Source organism: Triturus cristatus, chromosome 6 (assembly GCF_964204655.1).
Source record: "Triturus cristatus chromosome 6, aTriCri1.1, whole genome shotgun sequence".
Classification (NCBI taxonomy): Eukaryota; Metazoa; Chordata; class Amphibia; order Caudata; family Salamandridae; genus Triturus; species Triturus cristatus.
The window spans coordinates 1,735,033,836-1,735,057,257 of record NC_140589.1 but is presented as its reverse complement, the minus strand read 5'-3'; the positions used below and the strand labels follow the sequence as shown (position 1 = coordinate 1,735,057,257).

Below are 23,422 nucleotides of genomic sequence, written 5' to 3'. Positions count from 1 at the left end.
TGGTGCTTTAGGGCTTCTGAGTCCTGCCCCTCAGATCTGCAGGTCTCTTTTAACACCTTCTTCCCCATATTTAAAACAGACTAGAGCAATGTATCGGTGCCTGGCAGCCTGGTTCAAGTTCCGATTGAGAGTCAGGCAGCCAGGCACTGCAGGCCAATTCTGAACTCGTGCACACCCACAGAGTTAGGTTTCAATACTCAGGGCAGACCTGTTTCCAGCCCTGTATCCCCACGAAGAGAGACGGTGCTGTGGCAGAGTGTGGGGCAGCTGCAACGAAGTCGCATCTGGTGCTGCTGGCTGAAGTCAAGGGTGATAGACCCCGCCACGTCACGTTTTCTCCAAACTCTCCTGTAGTGCAATGCTTATTAGAGGAAAGACTGCCCTAGAGGTGCTGCATTACCATTCAGGAGTGAATCAGAGTGCCCTTCACCAATATCATCCGCACCATAAGGGGAGGACAACTAACCTCGTGGTTGTGGTTTTCTATTTTGTCGTCCAGCTGCTGCAAAGTCCAATTGAATCACTGCACCCACAACAGCAGTGCTGGGCCAGATAAAACTTTTGAAGTTTCAGTAGAACCGTAACATTTGTTTATTTATTTGCTTATTTATTTTTACAGTGGCATTAAAACCCTACGGTTTAACGTAGAGTTAATGCCAGTGTAAAAATTTTTTTTAATAGGCCTGGGCGGTAAATTCTGCTTGCGGAATTTGGGTAATTTCGCGTTCCGCAGAGAACGTGGAATTACTCAAAATTCTGCGTTCCGCGGCTTCGCTGAATTTGCTTGTTCTCGTTCTCAAAATGCATGTTCGCAAGATATTTCCCCCCGAGCACACAAACAGCGTTTGCAAACAGGAAAAAAGCATCGCGAACAAGCAATTCCGCGTGTTCGCGGAAATTCTGCGTGCTCACGAAGATATTTTGCCATTTTGCGGAGCTTTGCGTAGCGCGACTATGCAAATTCCGCCCACCCCTAGTTTTAAACCTCTGTAAACAGAAATAATTGGTCACGCCTTCTCCATTTTAGGAGCACTGGATTTGCGTGCTTAACGTAAAACGTGTCAGAAGTGTCTGCCACACTGCTGGCAGTGAGGCCAGGCTGAAGAGGGACGGGCAAAGGGCATGGATGGGGCGAGCAGAGACAGAGGCACACATACAGAGCGGGTTCAATAAAGGCAGCAACAAAGCAAACTTCCTTCACACAGACAGACTCGGTACAGGCAGCAATAGTTCAGCTTTCTCACAAACAAAGCACTGCAGCACAAGTGCAAGCTTCCCTTCCACAGCACGGGTACAATACGGACAGCAACAAGCTTCTCTCACACACTGCATTCAAAACTGGCAGGGCAGGCATCAACGCTGAAGGTTATACAAACACAAGCGCACCCTTTCTCCGCTCAGTGTCTAGCACTGTGGACTGGGCACAGTGATGAGAAGCCACAGGGATTTTTTTGGGGGTGGGAAGAGTTGCTCAGCACTTGAACTGAAGGTGACCAAGGGGCAGGTCTCTGTGTGGGCGAGACACAACAGAGAAGATGAAATATGGCCCGAAGCTGGCAAAGTTGCAGCAGGGGTCCATTGGGGTAACATGAGTGGCATGAAGGCGTGACAGGATACTGGTAGCGGGCTGGGGAGGCACTCAGCGCCATGATCAGGGAGTTACAAGGAATAGGAGGAGGCACCTGTGATTATTTTTAGATCTTGGATAAAAACAGTTTTAGCTGTCTGTTGGCAAGACCTATTGTTCCCAATACAGAACATATAATTAAAGTGGATTTTGGGCCAGCCCCTTGCTCATGATTGTATGGCTTATTGTCCACCTCAGGTGTATGCTCTCGATTTGATAGCTTTCCTTCCTATCCTTCAGCTTGTCCTGCTCAGAAGCATTTCTGTCTCACATTCTCCCGATTCGGATTGCATTCTTCCACTGCCGATTGAACTGAACTCTTTTTGTGGGATCACAGGCAGCACTGTATACAATACTACACAGACTCGGCCCCTGTTCATTAGATGGCTTACTTGTCAAACTCAGTTATCTGCTTTTTATTAGGGGTTCTCTCTTTTTTTTGTGTTTCTCTCTCACCTGGAGCACAGCCATGTCTTCCAAGTGGCTAGTATGTTGACTTCCACCAGGGCCGGACTGGCCGTGGCGGGCACCGGACGTTTCCCCGGTAGGCTGCCAGGGTGGGGGCCGGTTTTGGGCCTCAGGGGGGGCGATTTTATTATGGGGACTTTTTGCAGCATAGCTGCAATATCGGCCCTGTAACAAAATCGGCCGAAACCGGCATTGGCAAAGAGCTCGGCCACCCCCCCAAACTCTGGGGGGGGGCCAGTCGAGCACGTTGCCAGGACCGGTTTTGGTTCTCAGTCCGGCCCTGCCTTCCACTGATAGGGTCATTGTACTTTTTTTAAATTGTAATACTTGTTTAGTACTCATGCAAGTTCATGCCTTGGTTTCCAGAGAGACTCTTCCACCATGGCTCTTCCTATCCCTACCCTTCTGAAGCTTCTCAGAGGCATGCCAGGCACCAAGTGGTGTCCTTGGTGATGCTCTAGCTGTTGTCCCACTGAACTATCCAGTGCTGCCCTTTTACCTGGTGGTAGTCTCTATTAGCTTTGCCAACATCAGAGGCTTTTAAACTTTGCCGGCATTGGGGAAACAGTGCCAACGAACCAAAAATTGAAAACAATGACAAAATTGCTTCTATACTATCAAGATGGCTGCTACGTCGCTTGACACAACATGCACGGTCATCACATCACAGCAACACTTGAAATGCACAACAACACAGCAGCCTTTTTGAATAAATATAAATCAATGTTTTTATTTCTTTCTATAATTTTACCAAAACCGATCAGGCATTGGCAAGGCTGATTGCATCGTTTTCGCAACATTGAGAATACAAGACCGAATATCTTTGTCAATGCTTGTTTAGTTTGCATTTAGCATTCCAAAAAAAGTGAATAAGTTTATTTGCTTGTTTCTCTGCTACCTGTGTGCTCTATCTTTCCTCCCATCTACGACTTCCCATCATGCTTTACCCTTTTTTCCTGTATTTACTTATTCATTTATTGCATATATATTTTATGTTGGCCCAGCAGTTGCAAAGTGATGTTGTGTGCTTTATCTATGCGTAATTTGTTATCTTATGTTTTATTATTTTTATCTGTATTAGCGCACTATTCCCCAGGAGAGCATCCTGGCGCTGAGCAGGTAGGTTTAGCCTCACCTACAGAAGGCAGAGAGAAGGAGGATCAGAGGTACAGTGATGGGTCGCTCCACCCTTTAAAAGCAACGCAGCAGAAGGCTCGACCTCCAGATCTGGTTCTTCATAAGCGAGGAATGTGTGCAAGGAGGAGTCTTGCTAATCAGAGATGTCCGGAAGGTTTGTGAGTGGAAATGAAACTGTTAAGGCAGGCGGGGCCATTGCTGTGTAGTGCTTTCAAGGTGTGGGTGAGTATTCTGAATTGTGTGTGCTTGTGTAATGAGGTGGGGCGCGCTGTGTGTGCTGCGTGGGAGACTGAAGATAAGTCGGGCTGCCGAGTTCTAGATAGGTTGTAGTCTTAAAGTGAGTTTCTTGAGGATTCTGGTATACAGGGTGTGCCCGTAGTTTGGGTTCCTGGTGACGAGGGCATGTGCGACAGTTTCACAGTGTTGCTTGAGAGCCATGTGAAGTCTTTCCTCAGCATTTTAAGCGTGTGGAAATAGGATGCTGTGATGGCGTTATCTTGGGCAGTCGTATCCAGCTTGCTGTCTATGCTATCTCGAAGTCCCTGGCATGGGTACGTAGGGTGGGTATGGTTCCTAGTTCAGCCAGTCACAAGGAGAAGAACAATGGCAAGGAGTTTTTTATGAAAATCACAACTTATGTCTTGTCAGTGCTGAGTTTCAGACAATTGGACTTCGTCCAGGTGGTGACTTCAATCATGCAGGCGGTGACCTCATTCCTTGTTTCCGAGTCTTTTCCAAGAGGGAGAGTACAAGTTGCGTGTCATCAGCGTAGGAGAGGATGTCCTGGTCAAGGATGACCCTGGCCAGAGGGCTCATGTTCGAGCCAATAGATAAACCCTGCAGTACTCCGCCGATGATCGAGCGTCTGAAGAGTAATTGGGCAGGCTGAATGCTTGAGTCCAGCCAGTCAGGAAGGAGAAAATGCAACAGAGAGCGGGACCCTGGATTCAAATATCGTGTAGACGTCAGAGGAGGATGGGCTGGGAGACAGCGATGAATGCCGCTGATAGGTCCAGGAGGATTAGGGCTGCTACGTCTCCTTTGTCCAGGATCATGCGGATGCCATCTGTGATGACGATGAGGGCAGTTTCTGTGATGTGATTGGTTCTGAAGCCAGACTGTGTGGCATAGAGGAGTTTGTGGTTGCAGAGGTGGTCGGTGAGGTGTCTGTTGACGAGTTTCTCTAGACTACAGTCAGGAAAGGAAGCAAAGAGAGCAGTCTGTAGTTTGTGGGTGAAGATGGGTCTGCAAAGAGTTTGAGTAGTGGATGGAATTTGGCATATCTTCATGTGTCCGGGACGGTAGCTGAAGAGATGGAGACATTGAGGACAGGCGCGAATGCTTCGCTGATGGAGTGCAGTGCGTTAGGTGTTCTGGATCTGTTGGTGGTAGCGTCTCAGGGCTCCTTTGAAGGTGTCTTTCTCCACAGTATCTTGGCCCGTTCTCCAGCAACACTCCAGTTGTTTGCAGTGGTGCATCATCATCTCAAGTTCCTCTGTGTACCAGTGTGCCTACAGTCTGGATCTTGTGGTTTTTCAGCACTTGAGGGGGGCTAGGGTGTCGGTGCATGTGTTGATCTATCCCTTGATCCTTTTGATAGTTTGCGGCAGCTTGCTGAATCTGACAGCAGCGTGGCCTGTCCAGGTGATTGATGATGGCTTGTCAAATGTGATGCCAACGTTTTGTGAAGATTGGGTCCAGAAGGGGTATCGCGGAGTGTGTGTATTCAGTTATGTATTGGTGAGGCTGAAGTGAGGTTTTCTAGAAGACCTACTGAGTTTAGGTCGTCGTAGTCTTCCAGGTGAAGGTCAGATCCCGGAGGAGGATGAAGGCATTGGAATCGATGATGAGGGGCGAAATGAAGTCCATGATGTTGCTGGCATAGTTAATGCATAGCCCTGAAGGTCTGTGAACCAGGTTTCCGCTCAGAATGAAGTTATCTGTTTCAACATGATGAGTTCCATGTTGCTCGTTTATGCGTCCGTGGATGTTGGTGTCCTTGGAGGTGATGGAGACTCTGCCTTCAGGCTTGTGCTGACAGTCCTGTCTGGCAATCTTGTAGCCGTGGGGATGGCTGAGTTGGGAGCGGATGCCTGGTTCAGCCAGGTTTTCATGAGGAACAGCAGGACTATGGCGTGGTCATGTAGCAGATCCCAGATCTCCGTGGCATGTTTGGAGAATGAGCGTGTGTTGGGGAGCATGCATGAGAGTGCGGAGTGTTGTGTGTGTTTGGTTGGTCTGTCCGAGGGTGAGATGTTGGGATGAGGCGTACTGTTGATGCAAAAGGGGTGAGTGCTGGGTGTCGGAGAGGGCCTCACAACTTGAAGTAGGGGCAGGAGATTGCTCCTTCAGTGTTGTGAGGCGTGGTGCAGCAGCAGAACAGTGAGTAGCAGCCGGCGCTGAGAGCATAAAGGTCGTGGCTAGGTAGACATCGCCATTAAGTTGATCCTGGGAGAAGAAAAGCAAAGGGTAGCGGGCGAGACTGAGAGGGGACGAGGGAAGTGGGAGATCGGGAAGGCAGGAACGAGGTAAGGAGCGCGCGGGCAGGGGAAAAAAGCAAGAAACATGCCAGTGAAAACAAGCACGGCGCATTAACAGCAAGGCGAAGAGAAGCGAAGAAGGCAAACGCAGAGACAAAAAGGCAGAAAGTAGCAGTGAAGAAATAGGCAGGACACGGAATAAGGCACGGTTCAGTGAGAATGAAGCAGAAGCGGAGACGAAAAGGCAAGAAAGCAATGAAGTAGAACAGGCAAAATGCAGTGACAATAGGGCAAAAAATGGAAAAGTCAAAAGCAAAAAGTGAAAACAGGCAAAAGAAATGGAAAACAGGCAAAAGCAGTGTAATGACAAAACAGGAGTTTGAGAGAGAACGTGAGAGAGAAAGAAGCAAGGCTGGAGCCTCACACGCACAGAAGCATCGTCGGAAAGGGCTTTGCCTGGTTGGAGGACAAGGCACAGGTAAGTCCTAGAGGAGCCTAAGCAAGTACCTGCTAAATAGCTGGTACGCACTGTGCCTGCTATTATTTTAATTAATTTTTTTGTGCTTCACCATTCATGCTCGATTTTGACTTCACTCCAACGCTTTTTTAATTTTATTATTTTTAATGGCTGCCAGGCGGCAGCTAAGAGCTTCATGCCACTCACATGGTTTTTTAAGTCACCGGTCTAACATGGCCATCCACCATGTTAAATGGTTACTTTAAAAAATGCTGCCAAGCATTACTAGAAAGGTCCAGTGGCCATCTTGGAATGGATTTTCTTACCTAGAAAACCAAATGCAAAATTGGCAGTTATATGTGCGCATGTGTCATGAAACATACGTTTATATGAAAGCAATAAAAAACAGCATTAGTAAAGCGAACAGTTCAGCTTTTTAGAGCTGAAACCTACTGGCACTGCCAATGCTTGTTTAGTATGGGGGTGAAACAATGCATCACCGTTGCAGAGTTCTGAAGTGTGCTGCTTTTTACTGCCCAACTCGTACAGCTTCTGCCAACACGATTTGTTCTATGGCATGGTTAATTTGTAAGCATGAAGATCATAGTGCCAAGCTTGCACAAACACGAGCCGAAGCACTATGTACATTAAAGGAACCGCACTTTGTATAGAGGCCAAAATGAGTAGCTTGGCTTGGCTTCCTGCCTCAGGAGTCACTCCTGTAGTACAAATACAACAGTATGCCCCTAGCAGTGCTAAAACACCCAACACCATACTAAATCTAGTACAGTACACTAACACAATTCATAGTTTTGGAAGGCACTACTGGCTATGTATCTAATGACGTTTTATGGAATATTATTCACAAAATGAGGCGATAGGATGTTTAAGTCAGACCTAGTTAACAAATATAATACATAGCTGAAGAAGGTATCACTTTATGTATAAAAGAAGCAGATTTAGACCGTGCCCCGGATGGAATTTACATGCATCCAAAGCATAAGTCAACACTGCTGACTTAGATAAGCATGATCAGCGTTGGACGCCTGTATGAAAGGGACATAGGACTGAAGGCTTGCACAAGTTCCCAGGTGTCGTGTTTTTCAATTAGATTCTATACATGGGATACATAACAGATAACAGTGTCCTGTATCGCCTTCAATGTCTTCTGGTGACATCATAACACCGCAAGGCTGAAGGCCCTCCACAATGTCAGACATATGCGTAAATACTGGAATTTTTTATTTTGGGATATTAGACGTGTTGTTAAGCTGGCACCAAGGAGAGGTGGGACACTTGACAGAGAACATATTCCTTGTTGCAAGAGCCTGCACAGCAATGATTTGTTCAAAACCATATATCTATTTTAAGTCAAGTGCCCAAGCCAGTAGGCGGTAAAGGATGAGAGCTGGATGGGGTGTTCGAGAGGGTGAAGGAGTTGATTATTTCTACTCAAGCTCTCCATGCTTTTCGTGGTGAGGACTGCCCTGCAGCTATAACAGTGGATGCAAGCATGAGAGGTTTGGGGGCAGTGCTCGGGCAGAGGGTAGAGAGCAGAGAGTACCATTTGATTCTAGATCGCTGAAGCAGTTCGAGTGCCAGTACAGTCCAATCGAGCGGGAGGCACTGGCTTGTGTCTGGGCAGCTCAAAAATTTAAGATGTATATTTGGGGGCGTATATTTGGAATCTACACTTATCATAAGCCTTTAAATTTTATCTTTAGCAAGGTAAAGGGTAGCAACATGTCACCCAGACTTACAAGGCTACATGAATTGTAATGGGATGGCGCGGTGTCCCACAGAACCTGGCCGTCTAGACAATATAATACCAATGGTTCTGCGTGGCGGCCAATTTATTAGTATTCCATCATTAATACGTAGAAATGTAGAATGAACACACAAAGTCATCAAAATTTGTATTTTATACTTTATTTCTTTTTTTATATGCACGGCTGTCACAGAAACACGCTCATAATTAAAAAGACGAAAGCGTGACTTGTAAGTGAATACGTGATCTTAAAGTGACAAGGTGGGTAAGTGAATGCAATATATACAGTGAGACTGTTTAAAAGCAATGTATGAAATGTAGTTCCGGCTCACGGAATCTGGTTCACAATCCATACCCTACGTTCTCCACACCAGAAAAAGAACAAGCATTGGCATAGCCAATAGGTCTCGCTTTTGGGACCTTAAAAGTGTTTAGCCATGCAACAGTTGCATAACTAAACACTTATAAGGTCCCAAATGCGAGACCTATTGGCTATGCCAAGCGGCCGTAAAAGTTAAAGTGATCGCGATCGCGATCAAACATCAAAGAGGCCGTGCGGTCACTAAAGTGAAAGTAATCACGGTAAAAGTGGTGCGCGCGCCTGCGCACATGCACTGTGGCTCTAGGTTGGCCTGGTAGCACTTTTTGGAGCCCTCTCAATAAGTCTCGCCAGACCAGCGCATGCGCTGGTTCAGGCGAGACCTAAAAAGGACCCAGAGGAGGGCTGTTGGAGATTTGTTTATATAGGGACGGATGTCGATTGATTCATACACATTGTTTTTAAACAACCGCACTGTATATATTGCATTCACTTAACCACCTTGTCACTTTAAGATCACGTATTCACTTACAAGTCACGCTTTCGTCTTTTCGATTATGAACTTGTTTCTGTGACAACCGTGCATATACAAAAAAAATAAAAAAAGTATAATATACTAATTTTGATTAATTTATTTTTGTGTGGTTCCTTCTATATTTCTACATATTCATGATGGAATGCTAAGAAATTGTCCACCCAACAGAACTATTTGTAGTATATTGTCTAGAATTACAAGACTAGTCTCAAAGCTTCAAGAGTACAATTTCAAAATGAGGCACATTTCGGGGGGAAAAAATTTCCGGGCGGACTGTTTATCCAGAATGTTGATGGAGAAGGATGAGGAGGAGGCCTTGTTGAGGAGGATGTGGAGTGCGTGGCGGTGGTGGATGCGATTGAGAAGTGTGCTTCTGAGATATCGGAAAGTGAATGGAGGGGTGCAATCAAGAAAGACGCTACGCTAGCCAAGGTAATAGAGTATGCAACGCAAAAGTGGCCTGAAGTGAGAGGTTTGGTTGGGGACTTGAGAAGTGTTGTTCAAATTGCAGACGAGTTATCGGTGAAAGATAACATAGTAACGAGAAGTGACAAGTTTGTTCCTCCGGCTGGTTTATGTGAGTCCATCATAAAAGTAGCGCATCAGGGACTATATGTATGAAAGTGAAACAACACAATTGGTGGCCCGCCATGGACTCCCAGGTCAGGAGAATGGTGGACAATTGCGAGTCACCCACGGCATGGAGCGTCTCTCTGCTCCGAAGGTGGATCTGCAACCCTCGTTGCCATTTAACCTTCTTACCAGCGTACACTTCATGCACGGGCACTTTGTAAACTGAACATTCCACATATTCTAATACAAGCCCCACACTACACAGTGACCTGGTTTCCTGGTCAGTAACCGATCCACTATGCCACAAGGCTACACCTTTAGAAAGCCTCACTCACCTAGTGCAGACATAGTGTTAACACAATTTAATGAAAATATGAAACTATGCATTGAAAGGTGTCACCGGGTGGATATACGAAAATACATCTTTAAAACGTTTGACTCTTCGACTCACATCCCAACCAAAACAAATGGCAGGAAACGCTTGACAACATCTATTTAGAGAAGTGGGTATTGGATGTCAGCCAACATATGTTTCAGAGCTCGAGGCCGAGGGAAGGGCAGTGCAGTAAAAGGATGACGTGTCTTACAAGCGTACAGGTGCACTGGGACCTCTAAAAGGTATAAAAGAGGCTTTAATCACGTTTAATAATTTGAGAAGTTTTATATAGCGCTGGCTAGACACGCAGGTATCAGAGCCCTTTACATGAGGTTCCACATTACCTGGACAACTTGTGGAAACTAATGAGACGTAGAAAGAAAACATGGAAAGAGGAAGAAAATGGTATGGTAGTTTATTATTGAGATTACATTGATAAACTGATAAACAACATGCCCGTGCCCACTAACCACTGTATAAGTTGGACAAACCCCGATCTAAAGAAAAAAGGGGGTCTCGGCACCAGAGACGTTTTAAGGCCAGGTGAAGTGGGCTCTGGCCAGGTCCCCTGCCTTTCAGCCCATCCCCAACACCCCTCCCATCCCCAACACCCCTCCCCCGCCCAATATCCCCCCCCCCCCTCCCCCCCCCCCCATACAGCCAGCTCTGTTCTGCAGAGTCTTGCTCTGGTGACCTTGAATAATTCTTACACCCATTGTTCTAAATCCCTTTAATTTATTTGTAATATGGGTGATGTGTTAGAGTCTATTACCGACATTTTGCAGAAAAATGTCACCTCACATATGAGTAATGGGAGGGTGCCTCAGAGATTATTTGCAGCAATATTACTGAGCTGCTTTTGTGTTACAATATTGAAAACACACGTCACTATCCCTGAATATTAGATGTAAACACATTTAGAATTTGGATGAGCGTGCACGTGCACTGTCAGTGACCTGAGAGAGTTGAAAAGGGATTATAAACTGAAAACTGTTCTAAAGAGGGGCCCTAAAATACGACTGGCCCAGGGCCCCAGAAATACTTAAAATATCCCTACTCAGCGCCTAGCTGTCAGGTAGGAGAACACAGGTTGGAGAAGAACACACAACTTTATCTGGGTAATAAACAAAGGAGTTATTAAACAAATGGAGTTATTTTCTGCTAAGTGGTCCCCAGGGGCGTCATGGACAACGAAATCGAATCTAGACTTCACTTCACCAGGGGAGGGGGGAGGGGCAGCCTCTTCCTCCAGTTCCCTCGGGTCTGGAAAGACCTGCGGGAGGCAGCGCACTGAGGACGCCGGCCCTATGTGTGACGTCACAATCCCTACCGTCCTCCACGTTCTGTTGCATCGGTAGATGTTGCAAGACATCACTTTACGTCACAGGGTCTTGAAATGCATTCTGGAAGTTGAAGTCTTGGTTTACGAACACAGAACTAACTGGAAGATCAAACAATGGTTTGTAAAAAGAAGACCCTAGAGTGGCGCATTCAATCCCGGAGACAGGGAGCATCTCACGGCCTTCAGGCATTGCTGGTAACGGATGCCAGATGCCTCTGTGCTGTATATAGGCGGTGTATGCCCAATGGCTGGATTAAAAGAGGATTGGACACAGGTGTCCGGCCCGGGCAAACTCTGCCTCATTTGCATGAGCAGTAAACACCGAAATCAAAACAAGGTGGGAGGCCCTGCACCGCGGACGAGGTTCAACAGCTTTATACTTCACGGTTTTCAAAGAAAGGCCATCGTGACGTTTCCTGCAACCAGACACAGCAGTGTGATGGTGTTAGTAGAGGTCTCCAATCTCACCGATAGTGAAGTAGCATTATCGATTTATGGCTCTAGCCTCTTGGCTCAGACCTGCCTTGATGTCGTTTGGTTTTATTGTTCTGTGCAGGGGGCTTGCGCGCACGTGGCCTGTATTTTGCATCTATTCGGCGCACCCGCAGGCGCATACACCTCACACTGGAGCCCACACACATTAATATAGACGGTTCTTTCCGATTCACGTATTGCGCCTCTCCTGCCTTGCGTAAACCCCGCAGCCACCGCCTGTTCCGTATGGGACGGAACTTTCTTTGGAAACCTGTATTGTTTCGAGATGCACGAAAGGCGGTGAATTATCTATAAGCAAATGGTACGATGAGCAAACAATTACAGGGAGAGCCCTGACAATGTTTGCTATGTGCATCTCACGCAATTAAACATCACGTAAAATATGATAAAGTTACTGCATAATTCAAAAAAGTGTATTTACCTCACATCTGAAGCTTTGAGAACAATAACACGTCACATTATGGCACTGCACCGAGAAGTACTTATTAAAAGTGATAGTTTTTACACATAAACCATTAGTGCACTAAGAGAAAAGACAGTCGTCATGTAAACCCTGTGTGTGGCCCAGATTATTATAGAGCAACATTATAACCTATTAAACCAAGCACAGTAGGTTTTTGTACAGGTGGTGTTCTGAACTCACACATTTGAATGTGCTTTCATACACAATCAATGAAGAAAAAGGTTTTGGTGAAATAAAATATTTGCCTAAGAACACACAATTTAAGCGATGAAGCTGCACTTTATCTAGGTTTCACTTTGTACAAATTAGTCAGGAAATGGGTATCTATTTGTCTTTCCTTATGTTAAGACTTTGTTTTTACTCCTTTGTCCATTTTTTGTAGTTTTTACAGTGGTGAACTCATCCAGAGGTCCTATTTGAAGCACTTTACATGAGCACCAGTTACATTATACAAGGTCACACATTCATTGGATGTAGGCATGGGAATCTAAAGTGATTTGGCCACATCACAGGATTTTAAGCCAAGCCCGAGACTCAAATCTGGTTCCCCAGTTCCAACGTCAGCATGCACTGGCGGTAAAGCCACATAATTGGTAGAGGAAGAAAGAGCCAGGCGGAAGACACATGAAAGCTCAGCTCGTTATGGGCTTGAGGTCCCAACAGGACCTCGAGCCGAGCCAGAGCCAGGTTTGAGGCTCGAGCTTTCAGCAGCGAGCCCACCTCTAGAATGAGCCCACGAATAAAATAAAAGAGCTAGGCTAACATGGGGTTACTGGAGGGTGTACAGGATTACTCGTCTCTTTCTGTCCCGGGTTAGCCAACTGGCAGGTGGGTGCTTTGTTCCTATTAACTTTTTTTGCAAATCAGGTCACAGAGAACTTGGTCGTGTCCTACACTGTGCGTGCAGTGAGTGAGCTGCAGTAAGCGAGCTCCAGTTGTAATCATACTTTAGGCATATTTCAGAAATGGAAGTATGTATCCGCCCCACAGTAGGCTCGGCATGTTGCAACAGCCTCCTCACACAATACGTCAACCTCAGAATGAACAGACCACACAATTCTACCCCTTGTAGAGGCCATGCAATGTTAGAACGAAAGACTAAACCAGTGTTGTGTTTCTGCATCTTAATTCTTCCGGAAAGAGACATTCCTAGAACAGGCTTCTCCAACGACTAGCTCGTCAGCTACAGGTAGCCTTCCAGCTACCTGCAAGTGCAGCTCAGCCTACTAAATTACAAGCTTTTGCTCAGTTGATTTTACGTATACCAAAATTGAGAGAGTAGATTTGAAATAAAAAATATACGTATTTTCAGAACTCATACGCTGCTATTTGGAGAAATATGGCTGAATTTCCAAAATATATTTAAATTGGATATTTAAGTAATAAGTCATATCGCGCTGGTGAGACTTTTTACAAGTGTTGTTACCTTGGTACCAGGGGCACTGCAGCCATGACTGTTCTGTATTACCCATGAAGAGACATTCCATATTGACAAAGCACTTTTTATATTACTGCTGGCAACCTTGCCCGACGCACCTGGTTGATCGCTTGTAGTAATCCCGAATATGATGGCCACTAGTGTAATCTTGTCTGATGTGGTCACTATTACAACACTAACAATATTAGTGGCTCTCAATGAGTGTCACTGCACACAAGTAGCTCTTGCTACAGAAAAGGTAGGGGACCACAGACCTCCAAATTTAACAAACCGCCGCCAGCTAAGCATTATCTTCAGGGGTCAACAGGTGGCCTGAGTGTGAGAGGAAGCAGCTTGGGCTGCAGCCCCCACGAAAAGAGTAGCACTTAACCGAATACATCACCCCGTGTATATGAATCTAAACATCATTCCCGCTGCATAAACCCTACCGCTCACACCTGCACATGATTCAACAATTCACCCAAGTACATAAATCCATCCCTTACCTTTCTGTGAAACCACACATCACCTCTTGTGTATCAATCCACATACATCACCCCTCTTGCATTAACCCTACGCATGAATCAACAACTCATCCTGGAGCGTCATCCACGTATCACCCCTGTGCATGAACAACACTCCATGACATGAATCCCTCACACCACTCACATACACGAATCAACAACACAAACACACATTCCCAGTTCAAGAGTTAACCTCTATGATGGAATCGATGTTTCACCCATTTACAGGAATCCAGACATGACCTCTCTGCATGCACCCATCCCTTCTTTCCGTGTTTTTCTAGCCACACATAATTGCTGGTGCCACTAGCTGCGACTGCAGTTCCTTGGAATTGTGTGAGGCACCCTCATGCAGTAACACGGGTCTATATATTGGGAGAGGAGTTGGCTAACGGCTAGGGCGGTCGACCTCGAATCTGGGGAACTGGGTTCGAGTCTCAGCAATGACGCTGAACATCCTGTGATTCTGGGAAAATCACTTAATCTCCCCGTGCCTAACAAAAATGAATGTGTCCTCATGTAACGCAACTGGTGCTATGTAAAGCGCTCTGATACCCGATTCGGGTCAAGTTCGTGCTATATAAAACTCTGTAAAATAAAAAATTAAAATATATATACAAACTGCTGGCTGCAAGGTATGCAGATAAGAAAAAATAAAATGACAGCTCTAAACATACCTCAACCAACAGGGTCTTGTTCCTGGCAAACATCTCTCTGGGCTGGTGTATTATTCTCTCCTTGGGCGGCCAGGAATGTGTACACTGCTCATTAGTTAAGCCAAATATTAACTTTACTTTAGGAGGCAGTGGCAGGAAGGTAGGCCCAAAGAAAGCACACATTTTCTTCCAAATCTGAACCCTGTCTCACAGTTGCGAGAGGGCATCTTACCAGGCCTTTCAGGCGATAAGGAGGGGGACTGGCACCAAGAGGTCAAGATACTCCCTGTATACGAGTTTCCCTCTATAAGAGGAACTTGCGGCCAAGATCGCAGGGTGGTTGGGGACGTCCAACAGAACACAGTAAGGGGCTGTGGAAGCTGAAGGACAATGGCAGGCAGAGACCGGCTGGTAAAGAGCAGATGTACATTCACCCAACCTGTGCCCGCAAAGCTCTGGGGCAGGGCCTCATGGACAGTGCGCATCAACAGTGCCACGTACACAGGAGCATGGCAAAGATGACAGCGAGTACCTGAACACACACCTCCACCTTGGGAGGAACTCACCGTCCTCGAGAGGACATCATTTACCCTGTGGCACGCAGCTAACAAGTAACATGCTACAAACAACAGAACAAAGGGGAAGGCCCAGCTGAGGAGGGACGGGATGGATTTTACATGGGAGTGACTTACACACCCTTTCTCTACCAGGGCTACAGACAAAAAGGTCAGTGATTCTGGGTCCATGATCAAGTACTGCCAACATTCAGCTACCACATAGCCTGGTAGGAGGGGGACGTAGCCCCATTGACTATAATTAGGGTCGTAGACGTTAAGACAGCCCTTAAACAACACAACACACAAAAAGGAACACCTCCAGTGACTCACTGTTTCCCAAGCAAGCTGGATGACAACGCAGAGTACGACAGAAAAAAAGAATCAAACCAGGGCAGAATAGCAGCGTCGCCATACCAGGACATTCAGCCACACTGTACCCATCACTCACCCCTGCACATGAATCCACCACAAGGCCCATTATAAAAACTCACCACCGCCTCCTGAACATGAACCATCCTCCAGTGCTTAGGTTCAGTATCTGAAGATGGGTGACCTCATAAACACAATATACGCTTGCACTCACCTCCCTCTGCAAATAAACACTAACACACGCCCTCGAGCCCACCACTCAACCCTAGTGATGAATTCAACGCTACGCCCCATACATAAGTTTACCTTCCACCACCATACGTTGACCCACTCACTTCTGTGTATGGTTTTACCACTCACCCCTGTATGAGGATTCATCAAATAACCTATATATGAAGCATCACTTTCACGCTTGATTGAACCAAACGCTCACCACTGAATACAGCCCCCCCCCAACCACTCTTCTGGAATGTGGATCCCCAACACACTACTGCACTCGCTCACCAATGTGCTCGATGCACCAGTAAAAGTGTAATACGAATCCCGGCGCACATAAATCTCCAAGCTCGCACCTCTATATGAATGCACCTTTAACCTGCCCCTCATGCACGAGGGAACTAACCTATAAAACCACTGGTAAAAAGAAGTACTATGCAAATGGTAGTAAGTGCTATACAAACGGTAGTAATCAGTATGCACATACCCTAACCTATGTGTAGGATTCTACCACTGAACCCTACACTCTAATCTACACATTATGCAACCAGCGCTTGCCTTAAAAAGAAACCGCATCGGAGAATGTTAAAATATGGTAATCAGAAAGGTTGCTATGTTTTTCTTTACAGGATGATGTGGTATTACACGCAGCCTAAGGGTGATGGTCTATGGAGCGGAAGCTTCTGACATGTCAACAAACGCATGCACGGTTCCTCGTGCTCCGACTATTGGAAAGCCAAATTAAGACGGTTTCGGGTCGAGCCTCCTCTCAAAAGGTAAAATAAAACACCACAAACACCCCCCCCCCCCCTGTAGCTGTCACTGTCCAAGACAGAATGATCAATATTAAGGTAACAGTAAGAGACTCCCTGCAAGATAACAATAAGCACTTGAAAAACACAGACAATCCACGAGCGTCCCGGGGGAGTGGAGTATCCCCGCCTCGGGTTATATGTGTTCATCATCGTATTATTGTGTCTTCGACGTTCCTCTCTAAGCCGCATTTCACCGGCAAAGTGCGATTCCATCACTTGAATCATTTTTAAACTATTTGTTGGATTATTGACTTTCAGCAAAATATTACGGGTGGGGGGGGGGTAATTCGAATAAAAAATAAGCCCCGGGGACTGTTTTGAGGAAGGCTGCCCTGCACCCGGATATTCTATAAATGCCACGCTCACAACAGGTTTCTGCCCTTCTCGTGCTGCGCCTGTGATGGGTCCATGGTAAACAAAGGCAGTGCAGGGCAGTAACGTCCCGTCGTGCACCACACTCGTGCAAACTCCGGATCTGATAACGAGGAAGAATGCCACCCGACCAGGCTGGGGCAAGAGCAGCACCGGTCGGGAAAGTGCACAGACGGGTGTTCTCTGCACGACACTTCCTTTCTCGCAGCACTTTCACTTAAATACAAAGTTGGCAGTTGGGGCACCAGTGTGTTAGCGACGCAGTAAACAGCTGAAGGAAATCCAAACAGCTCAATCCTTTTAATTTTTCATAAAAATCCGTTTTAAGTAGGTAGTTTGAGCATTGGCACTAACCCACCGACCAAGCCCAACAGAGTGTGATGCTCTGTGGTTCCTGCTCCCCTCTCTCACTCACTCATCTCTCAGGGGAAAGGCACTTACTGCTGCACTCCACGTCCACGCAGCGCTTCAGGTCCGAGAACCTCCGGTCCACAGAGTCCTTCTTCTTGCCCAGGATGGGGCAGCAGCAGAGCAGGGCGGCCAGGAGCCAGATGAGTCGCCCGGCTGCAGCCATGTTGCCAGCAGCGCCGGCTGGAGCGTGTATGTGTGGATGGAGGGGAGTCGGGAGACGCGCATGCGCGCCGAGGGCCAGACACGTCAGCAGGAGACAGCAGAGCACGGATCTGTACAAGGAGGATGTGGAAGAAGGAAGGGAACAGCGGGAGGAGGAGGGGAAGGGGCCGGGGCTGCTGCTACATCATCACCGCATTCCAGAGCCATGAAAGGAGATGGGTAGGGGCACATCCTCCCGCAGCCAATGACGCTAGCGTCTCTTGTCAGCGCAACACCTCCCTTTGGGCCACTCTTGGTGTACTCTTGTGCTGGGGCTACACGCTTCCTCCCTTCCCCTCTCTGTTATGAAAAGTACCTAACATGTTTCGTGCGTGCTCGTGCGTTCGGCCCCATTCCCTGAAATTCAGTATTCCGCCATGTACTGTTTATTGCATCCACGACAATTTACATTTTTATTGTAGTAGTAATAAAGCGCTTACTACTGAAGCGCTAACTGTCAACACATGATGTTGTCTTTTACTCTAATATGAGTATTTGAATTTGGAGCCTGGACTGGACCTAAATGGTGATAAAAGTTTTGCCGATGACTAAATTTTATTATTATTTTTTTTTTTGTTGCTGCATATTTATATAGCGTGAATCGACCCGAAGGTATTGGAGCGCTTTACATGAGCACCGTATTTACATTACACATTCAGGCACGGGAAGGTTAAGTGATTAATTTGCCCAGAATCACAGGATGTGGACGCGACCTCGAGGCTCGAACCCTGGTTTCCTGCACCATGGAATTTAAACTTTGCACTCCCTCACTTCTTCAGATATGATAACCAGTGTCGTCATGAAACCGACATAATTAACCCGAATCTTTCTAAAAACGTCTGAAATTGCAACAAATAGCTAAACAATATATATTCCACCAAACTGCGTGCAAATACAGGGAACGAGAGATGCATTTTGGAACTATCCTATGCAGCTAAAATAGCTTGATCTAATAAAGCGCACACTAATCCTGGCGCGCAAACTCGTCTTAAATGATCATACCAAAGTCACACCAGCGGCTAGGACCGGGAGTGACGTAGACCCCAGACAGACTTTGGTGCTCCCCATTGGACCCGTCACTAATACATTTTTAGTCAAGTTCAAGAATCATAGTGTGCATTCAAAGTGCGAATCGCCCCCATGAGATAACGTCCTTACCTCCCCATCATCCTGCCCCACAGAGAGACGTCAGGCAGATAGTTGGTCATCACGCCGTAGTCCTTTATTACACCTTAAAGTATTCTTTCATTTTTTTCATTGACAAAACACTTGATCATTTTGTTCAGGGATAGATAAACCAAACCACAGACATTGTAGCCCAGAAGAGCTAGGCTTTTCCAAGAATACATTTTTGCAAAAGATTGTATTTCCGTTCCCGACATGGCCTTAGTCATCAGGATATCAAGACACGCTCTTCGGTCATGAATCCCCCTGTGCTCCCTGTGCCAGCAGGCCCCAACTTGCACTGTTTTATCAGCAGTAACTTTCCAGTCCTCCATCCCAGAGGCACTACCACCAGGGCACCGCTTAACGCCTTCCTGAACACCGGATACCCCCCAAAGTTTCTCACCACACACACAGGCATCTCAGGTAGGGCAGGAGAGTCCAGGACCACCAGCAGCTCAGTCCCCCCACCTGATCCAGCGGCGTACCAACATCAGATACTCCACTACCATATACTCACCTGGGCCCATAAACACACAAAATTGAGTCACAATATCGGGTTTAGTTATTCATTATCCTTAACTAAGCTTTCACTGATCCAAAAGTTCTTTCCTCTGGTCGATGGATCATTAATTGGACTAATTGATAGTGATAATGACATAATCTAACTTACCTAAATTCTAATGAAATAACCACAGACTCCTTTAAGATTTTAAAACCTTATCTAAATTTTGGAGCATGTGAACCACTTCAAAATGTCAACAAAAGGGAGGAGAGTAAGGGGTGGGCTATTTTTATTGAGGTCCTGCACATAGGCCCTAAGTTATAACAACAATGAAAGATGTGCAGTTCCTACAGAGTGAAGGGTCTGGGGGAAGGGGTTTATCCGAAGCCAGACTTTCACCAAGGGAATGTGAGTGCACAAGGGGTTCCCCCACCCCTTGTGCACTCACATTCCCTTGGTGAAAGTCTGGCTTCGGATAACCCCCTTCCCCCAGACCCTTCACTCTGTAGGAACTGCACATCTTTCATTGTTGTTATAACCACTTCAAAATAACAGTACAGTCACCTTCATTAGGAGAGAAAATTCAATCTATTAATCATCAATTACAATACTTCGAACACTTGCAATGCGTTTATGCTCAGAAAAGGAGAGGACAGAGAGAAAAGATTACCTGCAAATACACTAAATAATAATTACCAAGAATGGTGTGAAGACCAACCCCTGGCCAAAGGGCTGGTAAGGGTCCCCCGGGATAGTTCAGGCGACAAAGACTTGAGGACAGGATTCAGGAAAGGATAGTTTAGCTCTCTAATTACGACGATTGCGCCGCACCCCTCTCTGACACTCTCTTCCTCCTCGAGATTCTTCCGCGATCTTCTTATCTAACCCCAATTAAATTAGGATAGAAAGTTCTGCATTCGGCTTCTTCGTCAGCATCTCACAGCGTCTCTCTCAGCATCACCCGCTACACCAACAGCATCTCCCCTCTGCAGCATTCAGCAAATCTTCATCTCTCTAACTAACTAATGTTACCTTAATTATACCTTTCGTTCTGGATGTTCCACCCACTAAAGTTTCATAAAAACTATTGTAAAAATTCTAATTCTAATTGGTCAGGCAAGGGGGAAAGATCATCACGCCATGCTTACATGTCACTTCATTCAATTTGAGCATTGTTCACAAACCCATCCCCTTCATTTTTAGGTCTCGCCTGACCCAGCGCATGCGCTGGTCTGGCAAGACTTATTGAGAGGGCTCCAAAGAGTGCTACCAGGCCAGCCTAGAGCTACAGTGCATGTGCTCGGGCGCGCGCGTCGCTTTTACCGCGATTACTTTCACTTTCCATAGCCAATAGGTCTCGCTTTTGGGACCTTATAAGTATTTAGTTATGCAACTATTGCATGGCTAAACACTTATTTATTCATGTTTTATTTTCCCACCCACATTCACATTTCATCTGCAACAATCGTTTAAAATCTAACATGTAGACTCATTCATTTAGACTTTTCACTGCCGGTTCTCAGGCTCTGGCACTCTGCGACCTTGTCCTCTTCCCAACCCATATGTCATTCTTTCGGGATGACTTTCAGTTGTCATGCACCATTATCATGTGACTCAGCTCACTTTAGCCATACACGAGAGGCCCAAATGCGCACTAGTGATAAAGTCAGAAAGAAATATGTTACTTTAAAAAATAAATGGTTTCACTGTATACCACCCATCTCTACTCTAATACCCTTTACTTATTAATACTGTCCCCGCATTAGCATTAGTTAAATAGCTCGATTTCGCTTCAGCTAAGCAAGTGCCATGCACGCGAGTCTTCAAGACTCCATTTTAGTGCCTTCTGATCATGTGCAAGAATTTCCCTCCAAGCATTATCTCGTCATACTGCGAAGATGCAGTTGATGCATGCGCAGCAAAGAATTCCCTGTTAAAGCGGTTTTAGTAATTCGTTCGAGTTGTTAACGTTAGCAAACACATATGCAAGCTTCCCAATACATGTGTTTATGTGGTGCGCGTTAGTTTTACTCAATACGTAATTAATAACATGATAGTGACTTAAACGAGCGGATTGCGTCCGAGCAAGTCTCTTTTCTATGAGTCCTTGCCACATCACTCCCGCCAGCCCGGAGCCCCCATTGAAAGCTCGCCTTGTTCCAGGCTCAGGCAGTCCATGTCAAAAAGGAGTCCACACCATTTTTCTTGTCTCGGACACCGCCAATCCTGTCCTTAGTCTTAGGGATGGGTGGGTGGGTAACTTGCCGCTGGTCTGCCACCTCGGGAGCTGTTGGAAAGGACAAAGAGGGTTTCCCTGTCCCTCCTGCGGCTTTTATCATTGCCGGGGGGGTGAGAGGGGGACAACTTGTGCCCTTGAATGACATCGGCGGGGGGCCGTCCCAACTATCCTTAATTCCGGGTCCCCCTCCCCTAAAGGAAAGAGAGAACAGACCAGCTCTCGCCCGAGATGCAACTAAGGGCGCCACACCCCTAGGTGCGGGTGGCGCCGGTCAATACTGTAACACTCATCAAGAATAATAGACACCAGCTATAAATTGAAATTTTATATATTGAATTAGAGGCGAAGTACAGAAAATATGCCATCAAAGGTTAGCAGCAAAGCCTTCAATTCATAATTGCAGGCAATTTAGTAAAGTGATTGTACTGCTCGATTTTCCCGGCCTTCTTGTGTTGTAGAGCGATTAATATGACTTCAGTCTCTTTCCATCCAAGTCTAAGGATTAGAGTAGTGAATAGAGCTTATTTATTAGACACTTTGACACGATCCTGTGCTCCTCCCCATAGATCAGGGCTTACATACATAGCCTAGGGGATAGATTCGTTAGTATTAAGGATAACCTGCCCTATAGTGAGGGTATTTCATGGAGTCGTGCTGAATTCAGGCCTGGTAGGCCTCAGACAGGAGAGACTCCATCTTTCTTTCTGCCCCGGCAGCTTGGGACATTTCTAGGTGAAGGGTGATATTTTAGTTATGAGGTGTTATTCGCTCGGAGAGAACCGGTTCAGGCCGGCCCTTATCGAAGGAGTGTATTTTTTCCCCTGCCGAAGACACTACATCAGGCCGGCCGGCTGGGAACGTGTCCTTGGCACGGGGAGGTACAGGAATTTGGTGGGCGGCAGGTTTCGAGCTGGAATTTTCCATGAGAGAATGCACCTCTATATTAGTGAAAGTCTGAGTTAGATATGGGCACTTGCTTCTAGTCCATAGGCGGCACCTGGCCGTTAGCAGAAAAGCTACTACTTATTTCAGGGAAGACAGATGACGAACTTGAATCTAAGAGGAGAGAGTAGCCGATGAGAAAGAGGTTCCAGTGACTCGGAGAGGGAGAAGGGAGTAGATCCGCGACTGCGGAGGTGTGACTTCCAGGCGAAGCCGAGGCACAGACGAGAAGGGAACCTAGATGACCATTGAGCACAGGCTACATACGACTAAGGTGATGTCGACCCCTTTTTATTGAAGTGTATAACTTAACCTTTTACTTTCCTTGCAGGTTGTATATATGATGTATTCTGTGAATGTGCATGTAGCAATGAAATAAAGTATTTAGCTTGTTGTGAGTCAGCATGTGTTGTGTATCCTTGTATAGGAGGATAGCCTATTCTTCTAGTCAGATTCAACTTGACATGAACAGATGTTAATCCTGATCAGGTAAGTGGTAACTGAATGAGGGAGAAAAGAGCCCCTCGAACTAAAGAACAGGTTGTGCTCAACTAATAGTCTTTGTGTGATCTGATACATAGTAACCCCGATTCCCCTGTCGTGTACTACGGTAATAATAGGATGAGCTCGTGCTAAGGCTGCCGTCTGGGTAGGAAGTACTGGGTCTGTTCGAGACCGCGAGGCTAAGGCTGCCGTCTGGGTAGGAGGTTCTGGGTCTGTCTAAGACCGCGAGACTGTGGCTGCCGTCTGGGTAGGAAGTTCTGGGTCTGTCTGAGACCGCGAGGCTGTGAGGTCTGAGACTGCGAGACTGTGGCTGCCGTCTGGGTAGGAAGTTCTGGGTCTGTCTGAGACCGCGAGACTGTGTCTGCCGTCTGGGTAGGAAGTTCTGGGTCTGTCTGAGACCGCGAGACTGTGGCTGCCGTCTGGGTAGGAAGTTCTGGGTCTGTCTGAGACCGCGAGACTGTGACTGCCGTCTGGGTTGGAAGTTCTGGGT

General features: G+C 46.5%; 1 protein-coding gene across 2 annotated transcripts in view; it reads right to left on the bottom strand.

Annotated features, from left to right (window-relative positions):
- Window positions 1–17,559, bottom strand: part of MIA3 (MIA SH3 domain ER export factor 3) — a 348,169-nt gene extending 330,610 nt beyond the window's left edge. For both annotated transcript variants that reach the window (XM_085612967.1, XM_085612968.1), the window contains exon 1: window positions 17,408–17,559. In XM_085612967.1, the coding sequence (XP_085469093.1) occupies window positions 17,408–17,540 (133 nt within the window). In that variant the 5' untranslated portion in view covers window positions 17,541–17,559. The remainder of the gene's footprint in view (window positions 1–17,407) is intronic.
- Window positions 17,560–23,422: the final 5,863 nt, after the last annotated feature.